A 15,792-nucleotide genomic window follows, 5' to 3' on the forward strand; every position below is an offset into this window, starting at 1 on the left:
TGGTCCCTGTTGAAATTCCCCAGGCTGCTGGCTCGGACAACTCTGGGCAGACCACGTTTCAACACGAAGGCTCACGAAGGCTCTGACCGGTCACTAAACCTGCATGAGACGGGGTCTGAACCTCTGAAACACGGAAGCGCACTGAACACCCGTCAAACACGGAAACCTCCATCTGTCGGCATCTCCAGCAGCCCAACGGCTGCTACACACAGGCTGAGAGCCACAGAAGGAGGCTGATACACAGATACTGAACTTTGCTGAGAGCGGAGTACATTTATACATTTACTGGAGAACACTTGTGGATTGCGGCCCTTATGAAAGAAGCCATCAAACGTGAATTAAAGACACGCATGATTTACATACTATTATACATTTGTATTTAAAAAACAGAGGAAAAAAGGAGGGAAGAAAACAATACAAATAAGTAAGAAAGGAAGAACAAATGAATACAAAAAGGAAAAGAAAGAAAGGAAAGACTTAAAGAAGTAAGGAAAGAAAAGCAGAAAAGAAGAAAGGATAAAAGACAAAAGAGAAAAGAAAAAAGTAAAAGAAAGAAAAGATGAAAGAAAGAAAGAATGGATTTAAGAATTAAAGAAAGAAAGAAAAGAAGAAAGGTTAAAAGAAGAAGACAGAAAAGATGGAAGTAAAGAAGAAAGAAAGGATAAAAGAAAAGAAAGGAGAAATAATTAAAAAGGGGGAAAAGGATAAAAGAAAAGAAAGAAATGAAAGATGAAAGAAAGTTATAAAGAAAGAAAGGATCAAAGGAAATAAATAAATAAAAAAGTAAAGGAAGAAAAAAGAAAAGATAGAAGGATCAAAGAAAAGAAAAGAAAGAAAAGATGAAAGAAAGAAGGAAAAGGTGGAAAGATCAAAGAAAAGAAAAAAAAGATGAAAGAAAAAAGGAAAAAAATGAAAGGATCAAAGAAAAGAAAAGAAAAGAAAAGAAAGAAAAGGTTAAAAAAAACAGTGAAGACAGGAGAGCAGGAGGAGAGACGGGAGAGCAGGAGGAGAGACGGGAGAGCAGGAGGAGAGCAGGAGGAGAGACGGGAGAGCAGGAGGAGAGACAGGGGGAGAGCAGGAGGAGAGCAGGAGGAGAGACGGGAGGAGAGCAGGAGGAGAGACAGGAGAGCAGGAGGAGAGACAGGGGGAGAGCAGGAGGAGAGACAGGAGAGCAGGAGGAGAGCAGGAGGAGAGACAGGAGAGCAGGAGGAGAGCAGGAGGAGAGACAGGGGGAGAGCAGGAGGAGAGACGGGAGGAGAGCAGGAGGAGAGACAGGAGAGCAGGAGGAGAGACAGGGGAGCAGGAGGAGAGACAGGATCTACTGTAAACCAAGACAGAGCGAGTTAAAGTGCAGTGTGTGTGTATATATATATATGTGTGTGTGTGTGTGTGTGTGTGTGTGTATATGTGTGTGTGTGTGTGTGTGTGTGTGTGTGTGTGTGTGTGTGTGTGTATCAGCTACACATCCACACTCAAACTGTTGTAACACTGCTGTGATGGTTTTGGGAATAAGTCACACACTCACAGCACGAGCTCAATTCCTCAGAGTGTGTGAATCAGACAAACACGCGCGCGCGCACACACACACACACCAGCCCGGCCTCTCGGTGGGCAGCAGTGTCCAGCCCTAAGACCACCGCAAGATTTCGGCTACTCATCCCCCACCTCCCCACGCGCCCTGCAGATAAACTCACCTATCAGCAGCGAACAGAAGGAGGCAGACATCGCGCGCGCTGTGCGGAGGAGCGGGAATCCCATGAAAAGCGTCTCGTGCTCTCGGAAGCAGCTCCACTCTTTTACATGAACTCAGAGTCTCAGTGTTGCAGACGTGGTGTGAGCGGCGCGTGCGGCGGCAGAGTGTCCAGCCAGCATGGCTTCATCTCACACACACACACACACACTCTTACACACACACCTATTCCCCCTCAGAACCACAGCGGTAAACTTCCCTTCCACTTCGCTGGGGATGCGCGAGCCAGCCTCCGTCCTGCAGCCTCCCGTTAAAGTACACGCATAGACGCGCGCGCGCGCGCACTCGCACACTCAAGCATGTACATGCGCGCACACGCTCACACACACATACACATACATACACACACGCGCACGCACGCACGCACACACCCGGAGTGCTGGAGATAGGTGTGTGTGTGTGTGTGTGTGTGTGTGTAGAGGAGTGGGGACCTCTGCAGTTTTGCAGGCGCACACTTTCTTCGCTGAGCGCGAGGCAAAGCGAAGCGCTGATTGGCCAGTCTGAGCCCAAAGTGGGTGGGTCCTGGTTTACTTCCCACGTGTGAAGCAACAAACCCTGCCTCCTGAACCGGGATTGGCTGGACGTGTCCGAGTCGTCTTGAGCCAGGATTGGCCGATAGTTACTACTCACCCAGCCCAAAGTACTCGTTGGCCAATCAGAGCGAAGGAGGCGGGGTTTGGCTCAAAACGGGTGGTAAATGAAGCAGGAGCGTTAGATTCATTTTGCAGAACGATTCAGTGAATCGTTTAAGTTCAGTCTGTTCACACACACTAGATGTCCAAATGTTTGTGGACACCCATTCTACAGGGTAAAAGTGGCTGAATGCATTCATTAGAAGGGGTGTCCACAAACAGACAGACAGAGTTCAGAGCAAGGGTCAAACCCATGACCCCAGCCCCTGGACCTGTGCAGCACACCCAACACCTGCTGTACCACCATACCACCTCTGGCACCATATTGGTGTGCAGCATTCGGGTATACATGGGGTCTGTGCATTAACATATATAAAAAGAAGGGGGGGGGGGGGCTATGCATGTACATTAGCTGTCCAAATGTTTGTGGACACTCCTTCTACAGGCATTAGACAGGCTGCATGTGTGCATCTGTGTCTGCTGCAATGGGAGCTGCTTAAAGAAGCGGAATGCATTCGTTAGCAGGGGGTGTCCACAAACTTTTGGACACATAACAGGGCTGTATACTGGCGCAATACAAGCTTACAAAGTCAAGCAGAACCTGAGATGCCACCTGAGAATTACACAGAAGCACAGAAGATGAACGTGAGTCCATCTAAGGCCCTAAGTCCAGTTCAGAGGGACGCCGATGAAAACAGAAAAGTGGAGGAAGGAGGATAACGGTGGAAATCGGCCACAAGAAGTCCAGAAGCACAGAAGCACAGAAGCTCACAGGGGGAAACGGTTGGAACAGATAGCAGTCAGATCAGTGAGACGAGCACACGGCTATTTTTAATGCCACTGACCTATAGATGGCACTGTCAGGACTGTCCTCACCACACAATACGCTACCAGCGCTAGGACGCTAAAGGCTAGCTTGTAAGGCCTTCCCCTACATCACGTGAATCCTGGTATGCCAGCTAACAGACGCAACAGATTATGGGCCAATCAGATTTGAGGGCCAGACGATGCTCATAGGATGTGACAAAGGGCTCCGAACTGCCCTGACCCTGCAAAGGTCAATCAGGTCAACATAATAAAACCAACATATTGTGTCCCTGTGGACACTTGGTCCACTTAGCCTCTACCCTCGGGGGAATACCCGATGCCCTCGTAAGGGCCGTTACCTTCCTTTAGTAGCTGAAGTAAAGTTGCTTATATGAGCCCTCAGAGATGTGGGGATCAGCTCTAAGAATAACTATGTGGACAAAAGTATTGGGACACCTGCTCATACTGATGGATGGAGCACCATCCATCATTCCGGAGAACATAATTCCACTGCTTCACAGGAAGGCGTAGGGGGTGTAGTTTCCCAGCTTACATGTCCATGTGGGGCCTGTATCGGTAAGCCCAACTAGTAGGAGCCAGAAGGTTTGGCCCCTCATATGGATGCCCACCTGAGTCAGTGATGGGATCAGAAGGGGTTGAACTTGGACCTCATCTGGGTTGTACAGGGCCTAGATGGGACCCATGTGAGATTAAGGTGGGCTGTAATGGTGGTCCCAGTAAAAACGCATGTACAAAGGCCCAGTGAGAAGAAGCCCCATGTGACTATTTTTAGTCATAACACCCGAAATATCAAACGCTTAAACTGGCCTGTTTTTTTTTTTTTCACCACCATCCAATTATTCATGAAGGTCTCCAGAAGAAAAGCTCTTCTTATTATGGTCTGGTTGAAATAAGCCAGATATGACAACCAGCAGAAATTCAATCAATGTCAAATATCACAGCCTGGAGGAGCCCATCATTACCGCCGAGACCCAAATCCAGGCTAGCTTTCCTTGTGGCTTTTTTTAAAAGGAGGTGACTGGGTTCACATCAGTGTGCATCGTCTATTCTGCTGCGTTAGACGCCGGGGAGCCGACCCGCTGCTTTGTGGCTCAGTTGAGGCTCTCTTTTGTTTACGTATTCAAGGAAACACCTACAGCTACAGTTTCCTTCCCCCCACAGTCAAATTAGCCGACTATTCCTGGCAGGACAAAGTTCTCCCCGCCATGATTAATTCAGCATGGGCTAGGTTAGCTTAGCATCCCGATTCGGGTCAAGACGCAGAGCGGGGCGCTTGCAAAAAAATGAAAACAACAGAACATCTGCGTAGCTCTCCGGAGCGCGGAAGCGCTGACGTTTTAATAGACACCTTGTTTTACGGCCCATTGATGTTATATCAGCGTCTTATTAACCAGAGTCTTTAAAACCACCAAAGCAATTCCATCTTTCAAGTGGATTTCAATAACTCAGAAGAAGGACACTCGTGGTGTCATCACGCAGCTGCGGTTATCATCCGGCCGGCCAAATATTAATTAGCAGCTAAGCTTCAGACTGAAACATAAATACAGGCTTTGTGTGAAATTGGTTTTTAGGCCTTGCGGCAAAATGACTGCTGGAGACGCTGCAGGCGTGCAGTGGTGGCGGAGGTTTAGGCTACAGGCCCATTTCATCCTTAATTACACACACACACACACACACACACACATTTTTATGCCTTGTTAGAACATGAGGTTATACATGTGTTTAATTATGTATTATATACAGGTAAGTATATATATATATATATACAATTAAATATCTAATTATATATATATATATATCTCTTTTTATATGTGTATATATACATTATACATATGTATATATACATTCATAATGTATATATATATATATATATATATATTACAAATTTATATATATGGTATAGATATATAAGTTATATATACACATATAAAAAGAGACATCTAGAGATATATAATCTAATAATAAAGCTCACATGTATTATATGCATTAATAATATGCAATAATAATAATAATAATGTCTCTCTCTACATATATGTATATATATATATGAAGACAGACGTACATAATGATTTGATATGTATTATGCATATGTATGTATATGTAAGTACATAATATGGACTGTGTGTATTATTTAATATTAATTAACCCATATACAGAGTCATATCAGAATATTATGACCACCCTTGGCTCAGATGACACTAGGGTCGTCATTCTCCTCTGGCCTCTATGTCATATCCTTTGCCCATGACGATGGTTCTGCACTCTGCTACACCGGGCTGGTGCTTGCTTATTTATACGAGCAGCAAACCCTGTCACCTGACGTCTAGGACGTCCCGGGCTGAGTGGTAGAGAGTGGTACAGAGCAACTGATGCTCCACTGTGGAGCAGCTAACCTCTATCTACCTCTACCTTCCCTCACCTGGTCGTATGTAGATCTACGTATAGCTCATATGTACATTATTTCTATGTATATGTATATAAGCATCCATACATAATAATAATAATAATGTCTATGTTATTAATTTGGCAATAAAATGTCCTGTGTATATAATATAAATATGTAAGCAAACTCAAACAACACACACACACACACACACACACACACATACAGACGCTCAGCACCTCTGTTTACAGCGTGCTGTGTGTTAAATGAAGGATGTGGTGCGTCTGGCGCAGCTGCAGCGGGGCTGCTGTAAATCTGCAGCTTCTCCCCGTCCCACCGTCGAGGGGGAGCCACAACTCTCCTCAAAGTGTTCATTCATCAAACGGCTCAATTAATAACCCTCCCACAGAGCAAGGCCCAGAAATTCCTGAGGATTCGCCACTGATAAATCCTCAACCACCCCCCACCACCAACCACACACACTCCGCACAGGACAGCACGAGACCGCACAGAGGGGCTAAAGCTAAAACGCCTGTTATCTTCGGATTTCACTGCATTTACTGGAATCGCTGCTCCCGCTGACCGCTTTTGTGGCCTGTTTTTGTCCTGCTAGGATTCATGAGCATAAAAGAAAAGAAGGGGGCGGGGGCTGACCCTTCTCTGGGCCTGAGCGCACAGCCTGCGGTGGTGCAGGCCCGGCTTTGTGTTTTCTCTTGATGCGTTCTGAAGGGACAATCAGGAGGCAATCAGTGGACAGGGTCTTGGTGACCACACTGAACCAAAATGCTCTGGCTCCAAATCCAGCCTGCAATGGAGAAGCTTAGAAAGGAGAGTGTGAGGACAGCATGACCCATGAAGTTTCTGAATCACCTAATAAATGAAAGGGCAGCTGGGAAAATCACTGGACCTTTTCACCGGGCCGGAGTGCTTATTTCCACCGGTCATTCCGTGTCGGCCATATTGGAATTATATCCAGATGGGATTTATGTACATTACATTTATACCTGCCCTCTCCGATTGGTCTCTGCTAGACCAAGTGAAGTCCACTGTGAATCAGAGCTTCACAGAAGTAGACTGACTGACTGACTGACTGATTGATAGATAGACTGAGTAACTGACTGATTGAGAGACTGACTGACTGATAGATAGATAGATACATAGATTGGCACAGACTGATAGACAGACAGACACAGACAGACAGACAGACAGACAGACTTGATTGATTGTTTGATTGAGAGACTGACTCACTGACTGAATGATTGATAGATAGATAGACTGATAGATAGGCTGAAATACAGACAGAGAGACTGATTGAATAATAGACAGACTAAAAGATGGACAAACAGACAGACATATAAGTAGATAGATATATAGACAGACTGATAGATAGACAGGCAGACTGATTGATGGATTGATTGATTGATTGATTGATCAATTCATAGACAGACTGACAGACAGACTGATAAATAGACAGACAGACTGACTGACTGACTGACTGGCTGATAGATAGATAGACTGAGTGACTGATTGATTGATTCTCGACTGATTGACAGACAGACAACAGATAGATACATAGATCAGCACATACTGATAGACAGACAGACACAGACAGACAAACCTGATTGATTGATTGATTGAGAGACTGACTGACTGATTGACTGAATGATTGATTGATAGACAGACTGATAGATAGATAGGCTGAAATACAGAAACAGAGACTGACTGACTGATTGACTGAATGAGTGATTGATAGACAGACTGATAGATAGATAGGCTGAAATACAGAAAGAGAGACTGACTGACTGATTGACTGAATGAGTGATTGATAGACAGACTGATAGATAGATAGGCTGAAATACAGAAACAGAGACTGACTGACTGATTGACTGAATGATTGATTGATAGACAGACTGATAGATAGATAGGCTGAAATACAGAAAGAGAGACTGACTGACTGATTGACTAAATGATTGATTGATAGACAGACTGATAGATAGATAGGCTGAAATACAGAAACAGAGACTGACTGACTGATTGACTAAATGATTGATTGATCGATAGATAGACTGATAGATAGGCTGAAATACAGAAAGAGAGACTGACTGATTGATAGACAGACTAAAAGATGGACAGACAAACAGACAGACATATATGTAGACAGATAGACATGCAGACTGATTGATTGATATATTGTTAGACAGACAGACTGATAGATAAACAGACAGACTGACTGATTGATTGATTGATTGATTGATTGATCGATTGACTGACTGACTAACTGACCTGAGACGTTTGGGGTGATCTGAGCCATTTGGCCTCTTTTGTAGACAGTGTAAATCTGACTTTATTTTCTGGATTAAAAAGTAGTTCAGTGGTTTTACCTGCTGTCCAGGAGACAGACCACAGAGGTCCATTTGTTTGACAAGCTCTACAGAAGAAGAACGACTGGGTGTAAGAAACACCGCACAGATAAATGTGCCCCCACCAGCCACATCTGCAGCACAGCACTGAAAAGCCAAGCGGACTGAGAAGCGGACTCCACTGAGAGGAGGGTCAGTTTAACCCCTTCAGACTGTCATGCTGCGGTTTGTTCCGTCCATCACGTTCCCTTCTTCCTCCGGTCTGCGGGACAGAACAGGTGTCCACTCAAATAACAGCTATAACTTTAGGTGAACGAGAACATATTTAACCCTTGAGTCCCAAAGGACCCCTATTATGGTGCTCACCTCAGTCCCTCGCTCTCATTAACTACAATCAGGGCGGTTACTGAATAATTCATAATAGCTCTTCAATAATACCTCAATATTAAAACCTGAATAATAAGTCTCAGGGTCAAGAGGTTAATTAGATGATGTCTCATTTGCATGTATATACAGTGGCATGACCCTCCTGGTCAAAATCTCTGTTGCTGTGAATAGTATAGTGGGGTGAGTAGAAGATGACCCAATCTCCAAAAGCCATAAAGTTGAGCAAAACTAGTGTATTATGTTTGTTCTGAACACATTTTGAGTGTAAAAAGAAAGATTCTACTATGGGAGGGCTCGCAAGTTCGAATCCCAAGCCATGCCAGGTTGCCATCAGCAGCCAGAGTCAGAGAGAGCACAATCGGCCGTGCCCTCACAAAACCCCCCGCTGACCCAAACTTCATCAAATCTCTGTAGCCCAAACTTTTGCATGGCACTGAGGAGTCTATCCTGGTCCCACACCTCTGTTCCTCAACATAACAGCTACACTACATGTCCAAATGTTTGTGGACACCCCTTCCAATGGTTGCAGCCATCTCTGACACAGTCTAATAGAATAGGACTCTCTTGAGCAGATAAACAAACATGAACCCACTGGCACCATGCTGCCTAATGCCATCTAAAGTGTGGGCTAGATGGGGTATAAAGCCCCCCAGCATTGAGCTATGTTCTCTGGAATGATGGATAGTGCTCCATCCAGTACTGGTGGTGATCATCCTGAACACCCTTGTATCCCTAACTCTCTTGTTGCTGAATGCAATCAAATCCAAATCCTCACAGCAATGCTCACTCCAAAATCTAGTAGAAAGCCTTCTTCCCTGATCAGTAGAGACAGTTACTCCAACAAAAGTAGGATCAGCTCTTGTTAATAGTCTTAATTTCAGAAGAAACATTGAATGAATGAGCAGGTGTCCAAATACTTTTGTCTTTTCGTACTTAACTTACTCATCCAGCTTCACCGTAGTTACCAAGTCATTTATATCAGTTACAGAGTGAATAAACTTTAAAATGAACTGAATCATAAGCTTATTTTTTTCAGTTTCTATTTATTTATTTCTTTAACGCTGCAGCTTTAATTAAACAGATTGCTTTGGTGAAAATCTGGAACAGCTGAGGAGCATTAAATCAGAATTGTTTACTGGTCGCTCCACGCCGGAGCTAATCAGCCTGAGTGAAGGGAAAAGCTTCGACATGAGAACAGACATTAAGAAATCCAATCAGTCATTTCATTTCCAGAGTGGCCAGCTTAAACAGCTCCCCGCTGGCCACCGAACCAAAACACCCCGAGCCGAAAGAGCAGCTGGAGGAGGAACAGAAAAATGTCGAGAACAGAAGTAGCGTCATGCAGCAGCCTTTAATGATAAGGCTGCTCTGGAGAGTCAGATGTTGGCATTACCAGCAACATCCATCAGAGAAGATACGGCCATTAATCTCACATGCTTTCCCATGTTAAAGCCACAGTGCACTGGTCGTTACCACAGAAGTGGCACCTGGCAAGGGGTGGGATCTTCATATTGGGCAGCAAGTGAACAGTCTTCAGTTCTTGAAGGTGATTCGCTGGGGTTAGGCCTTATCGTCGGACCAGGTCTGTAACATCTGGTCCCTTGCCGATCCGGCCGTATGTGGATGGCAGGGGCGATGCCTACCTCCTGGGCAACCGGCAGGGCAATGCAGGAGGCGGTGGGGAGGAAGGAGGGCGTGTAAGTAGAGGTCTTTGAAAGACAGGTGGAGGTTGGTGATTGGTCAAGATATCAGTGAGGGGTTAGAGTCTCCAGGTAGGACTTACACTGAAGCTTTCACTGGTCTCCAAGCTTCCTCCTGGAGAAACTGTGATGTCCTGATGACTGGGTCTTTTAGGTGGTCAGCACCTACTAAAAGAGCTCCACGAAAGGACAACCAGTGAACCAGCATCAGGGTCATGGGCGTCAGGGTCATGGGCGTCATGGTCACGAGCCTAAGGCTCATCGATGCTCTGGAAGGACCCACCTCACAACTTACAGGACTTAAAGGATCTGCTGCGGCTAATGTTAGTCTTGGTGCCAGACACCACAGCAGGACGCCTCACCTTCTGAGGTCTTGTGGAGCCCATGGCTCAATGGATCAGAGCTGTTTTGGTGGGACCGACACGGTATTAAGCATTAGGTAGTTTAGTCTGATTGGTCCTTAGCTGGACTACCACTTTATCAAGCCCCTCCCATGTAGCAGTGGATGTGTTCCAGCAGATACATATGGATGAGGGAATAATAAATAAGAGCATGGACGGCATCGGGACATGATTCGCTCCGTTACGAGCTTTGCAGCGTAGATGATCTCGGTTTACTGTTCCCATCAAGGGAGCCATAACCTCCGTCAGCAGGGTCCTCCATCAGAGAGGCACTTTCAATAAGCACCACCATAAAAACACAAGCATGGTAAGATGTTCTCACCTGCTTGGTGTCGGTAATCTCCCTAAATCTGGAAAATGGAGCAATCCTTGGACAACTTTAGGGACATAAAAATTGACCAATGCTGTCCAATGCTGGATGCTACTATTAGCTAACTCGCTAACCAAGATCATTTTCAACTGGAACGCATAGCTGTTGGCAGACCCAGTCTGTCTGCCAGACCCCTCAGCACCGGGTCAGACCCCTCAGCGCCGGGTCAGACCCCTCAGTGCCGGGTCAGAGCCCCCAGCGTCGGGTCAGAGCCCTCAGTGCCGGGTCAGAGCCCTTAGCGCCGGGTCAGAGCCCTTAGCGCCGGGTCAGACCCCTCAACGTCGGGTCAAACACCTAAGGGCCGGGTCAGAGCCCTCAGTGCCAGGTCAGACCCATCAGCGCCGAGTCAGACCCCTCAGCGCTGGGTCAGACCCCTCAGCGTCGAGTCAAACACCTAAGGGCTGGGTCAGAGCCCTCAGCGTCGGGTCAAACACCTAAGGGCCGGGTCAGAGCCCTCAGTGCCAGGTCAGACCCATCAGCGCCGGGGTCAGAGCCCTCAGCGCCGAGTCAGACCCCTCAGCGCCGGGTCAGACCCCTCAGCGCCGGCTCAGAGCCCTCAGCGCCGGGTCAGACACCTCAGCGCCGGGTCAGACACCTCAGCGCCGGGTCAGACCCATAAGCGCCGGGTCAGAGCCCTCAGCGCCGGCTCAGAGCCCTCAGCGCCGGCTCAGAGCCCTCAGCGCCGGCTCAGAGCCCTCAGCGCCGGGTCAGACACCTCAGCGCCGGGTCAGACCCATAAGCGCCGGGGTCAGAGCCCTCAGCGCCGGGGTCAGAGCCCTCAGCGCCGGGTCAGAGCCCTCAGCGCCGGGTCAGAGCCCTCAGCGCCGGGTCTTGGTGAGTAGTTTACTGTAGAAATACGATGCTGTGTCTCTTTGCAACTTGTGGTGTTCAGGGCACTCATTGCTAATGCCGCTAATGCTGCTAATGCTTACATGGGCAGAGTGGGAGGAGCTTTCACAGGAGGATTCCTAGCTTTCGGAGCTTTTGCGTGACACACTTGGGCCCACTTTGGTCCATGTTGGAGGGACTTCCTCCTGTTGGCTGTGCTGAAGCCCAGTGAAGGCTGCAGGTTGTAAACGATGCCGGCGGAATTTTAGTAGGGGGCAGTGCTACTATTCAGAGCCGGACCTGTCTACATCAACAGCGACGGTGCTAATGGTCTATGGTGAACCCCACTGGAGGCCTGTTCTTAGGCCAGGCTGAGGCTTAATGGGGAAACTGGCACGTGGGCGCTCATCTGGCTCGGTACACTGCTCCACATCTCCACATCAGCGTGTTTTAAATTTAGCCGAATATGAGAAGGCAGTGGGTTTAAAAAATGGATAATCAAATTAGAACTTGCGCATCTGCTCATGAATATTAATGCGGCGATGTCTACAGACTCCTGGATGGCGGTTGCTTAAGCTAATGAGGATCTAAATGGAGAAACACTAATTAAAACCAAGAATTTTATTCCAAAGGTTACTGTTAAACTGGGCTGGACAAGCAAAGACCAGCAAAGACCAGCAAAGACCAGAACCACAGGCTTCCAGAGGCCGGACTGCCAGTTCACCTCCTCGTAAATTATGCAGACCGCATGTCGGACCTCCTGCTTGATTAATAAATGTTTCTTTTGATCAGAAGAAGAAAAGGATAAGGATGAGGAAAGTAGCCTTTCTTATCCTTTCCTTCCCTCGTGTCCCGTCCCCTGTCTTCAGGCCCGGCCCACTCCGGCTACTGTATCGGGGGCCGTCAGACGCTATGGCTAAAGGCAGCGGGCGCATCAATCTTTCAGCACATACGTGTCATCGTTTTAAGTGGGTTATTTAAATTCATTAAACGCTGCCGTGCCAGAAGCTGCCAGGAACATTAGACTTGCAAATAGCATTTCTGCAGAAGTGTCTAGTCCTAATACCCGCGTGTTTTACACGTCCGCAGGCGGAGAGGGAATATCCCGGCGGCTCGCGGTTTGTGTTTTCAGCCTTAATGAGTGACGACACTGTTGGCATGGTGTGTGTGTGTGTGTGTGTGGGGGGGGGGGGGGGGGGGGTTGGGGGCAAATCTGAGCTGAGTCTTCTGAATGGGCCCTATGTCTGACATTAGCCTGAACAGATCCACTTCCTGACCACTTTATTGGAAACACCTACTACCTTGTAACTCCACTCACTGGCCACTTTATTGGAAACACCTACTACCTTGTAACTCCATTCACAGGCCACTTTATTGGAAACATCTAATACCATGTAACTCCACTCACTGGCCACTTTATTGGAAACACCTATATTGTATCTCCACTCACTGGCCACTTTATTGGAAACATCTAATACCTTGTATCTCCACTCACTGGCCACTTTATTGGAAACACCTACTACCTTGTATCTCCACTCACTGGCCACATTACTGGAAACATCCGCTACCCTGTATCTTTACTCACTGGCCACTTTATTGGAAACATCTACTACCTTGTAACTCCATTCACTGGCCACTTTATTGGAAACACCTACTACATTGCATCTCCACTCACAGGCCACTTTATTGGAAACATCTAATACCATGTAACTCCACTCACTGGCCACTTTATTGGAAACACCTATATTGTATCTCCATTTACTGGCCACTTTATTGGAAACATCTAATACCTTGTATCTCCACTCACAGGCCACTTTATTGGGAACACATACTACCTTGTATCTCCACTCACTGGCCACTTTATTTGAAACACCTACCTTGCATCTCCACTCACTGGCCACTTTATTGGAAATACCTACTACCTTGTATCTCCACTCACTGTCCACTTTATTAGAAACACCTACCTTGTGCTTTAACTTAAAGGCCACTTTATTAGAAACACATATCTTGTGCTTTCATTTACTGGCCACTTTATTAGAAACACCTACCTTGTATTTCCTCTCACTGGCCACTTTACTGGAAACACGTACCTTGTGACTCCACTCAGAAGGTAATGTGAAACAGGACAGTAAACACAGAAACTGAGGGATCTCTGGCCATGCGTTCCAACAGAGCATAATCACGGACGTCTGACCCAAATCCACAACGAAAATAACTCAAAATCCACGGCGACGCCACCGTGATGAGACCCCGGAGCGCATCAGAATGTGAGTCCTTATTTCTACTAAAGTGAGCCTGTTAAGCTCTTCTCTGTCTGAGTGCAGTTGGTGTGTAATGATTTGCCGTACTGTCGGCCGATAAATGGACTGGGTGAGGAATAAGAGATAAAAGGGAAATCTTTAAAGGCCTCGAGGACGGCTGCTCTTTAGCTCTGGGATTGCTTTCGCACAAAGGTTGAAAACACGCACTGGAGGATTTGTCCGCCCACTCTAGAATAGAAGGGCACGGAAATGTGGCTTTAGATAAGAATGCACATCAGCTTACCTTAAACATCTTCTTTAAACAGCTTTTATTATTATTAGTGTTTTAATATGAATTATTATATTCATATTTATTCAATCATTCATTCATGTATTCAATAATCCCACACAGAATCCAAAGGCGTGACAATATAAGGATTTCAAATATATGCCACATACACTATATGCCCAAAAGTTTGTGGACACACCCTTCTAACGAATGCATTCAGCTACTTGCAGTTCTACAATGGACTACCACACACTGGCCACTTTATTGGAAACACCTGCTGCTCTGTACCTCCTCTCACTGGCCACTTTATTAGAAACACCTACCCTGTGATGAACACGCTGGCCACTTTATTGGAAACACCTGCTACTCTGTACTTCCGCTCACTGGCCACTTTATTAGAAACACCTACCCTGTGATGAACACGCTGGCCACTTTATTGGAAACACCTGCTACTCTGTACCTCCACTCACTGGCCACTTTATTAGAAACACCTACCCTGTGATGAACACGCTGGCCACTTTATTGGAAACACCTGCTACTCTGTACTTCCGCTCACTGGCCACTTTATTAGAAACACCTACCCTGTGATGAACACGCTGGCCACTTTATTGGAAACACCTGCTACTCTGTACTTCCGCTCACTGGCCACTTTATTAGAAACACCTACCCTGTGATGAACACGCTGGCCACTTTATTGGAAACACCTGCTACTCTGTACTTCCGCTCACTGGCCACTTTATTAGAAACACCTACCCTGTGATGAACACGCTGGTCACTTTATTGGAAACACCTGCTGCTCTGTACCTCCTCTCACTGACCACTTTATTAGAAACACCTACCCTGTGATGAACACGCTGGCCACTTTATTGGAAACACCTGCTACTCTGTACCTCCACTCACTGGCCACTTTATTAGAAACACCTACCCTGTGATGAACACGCTGGCCACTTTATTGGAAACACCTGCCACCTTGTACCTTTGATAACACCCCCCCCCGCCCCCTTCCCCAGCATTGAGCTGTGGAGCAGTGGGACAAATTGCATTCCCTGGAACACATGGATGATGCTCCATGAATGCAACCAAACCCTCACAGCAATGCTCACTCGCGAATTTAGTAGAAAGCCTTCAGTTACTCCAACAGTTGCTCCAACAAAAGCCGGATAAAGCAATTTTTATTAATACCCTTGATGTCACAACAAGCAATGAATGAGCAGGTGTCCGAAAACTTTTGTCAATATAGCGTATGATCAATTAAAGGTAAAAATCCACATGCTTCCTATCCACCCAACTTTTCACATGACCCCTTCACCCACCAGTAACAGGAGACAGCAGCGCTAAGCCACAGCAACCCCCACCCCTGCCCCCCCAAAAGTGTTCCTATTTTCTTCAACACTCTCCCAACACCTTTCATTTCCACTTCATTGCCACCAATGTGCCTTTCACGCCGCTCACCCCCCACCCCCCAACCGCTCACGCCCCGCTCTCGGCAGCACCACAGCATAACGCCAACCTCTTCTACCACCCTGTTCGAGGCAGAGCAGGACCCTGCGTCTCAGGGAGCGTCTGAGTGCTCGGTTCTGATAGTGAGGGGGACATTGACTAGATGTCCTATAGGTGGACGGGT

General features: G+C 46.8%; 1 protein-coding gene across 2 annotated transcripts in view; it reads right to left on the reverse strand.

The window, feature by feature from the left end:
- The window catches only part of clmpa (CXADR like membrane protein a), an 81,490-nt gene extending 79,357 nt beyond the window's left edge, over positions 1–2,133 (reverse strand). For both annotated transcript variants that reach the window (XM_072659375.1, XM_072659374.1), the window contains exon 1: positions 1,695–2,133. In XM_072659375.1, the coding sequence (XP_072515476.1) occupies positions 1,695–1,758 (64 nt within the window). In that variant the 5' untranslated portion in view covers positions 1,759–2,133. The remainder of the gene's footprint in view (positions 1–1,694) is intronic.
- Positions 2,134–15,792: the final 13,659 nt, after the last annotated feature.

This window comes from Salminus brasiliensis, chromosome 16 (genome assembly GCF_030463535.1).
Source record: "Salminus brasiliensis chromosome 16, fSalBra1.hap2, whole genome shotgun sequence".
Taxonomy (NCBI): domain Eukaryota; kingdom Metazoa; phylum Chordata; class Actinopteri; order Characiformes; family Bryconidae; genus Salminus; species Salminus brasiliensis.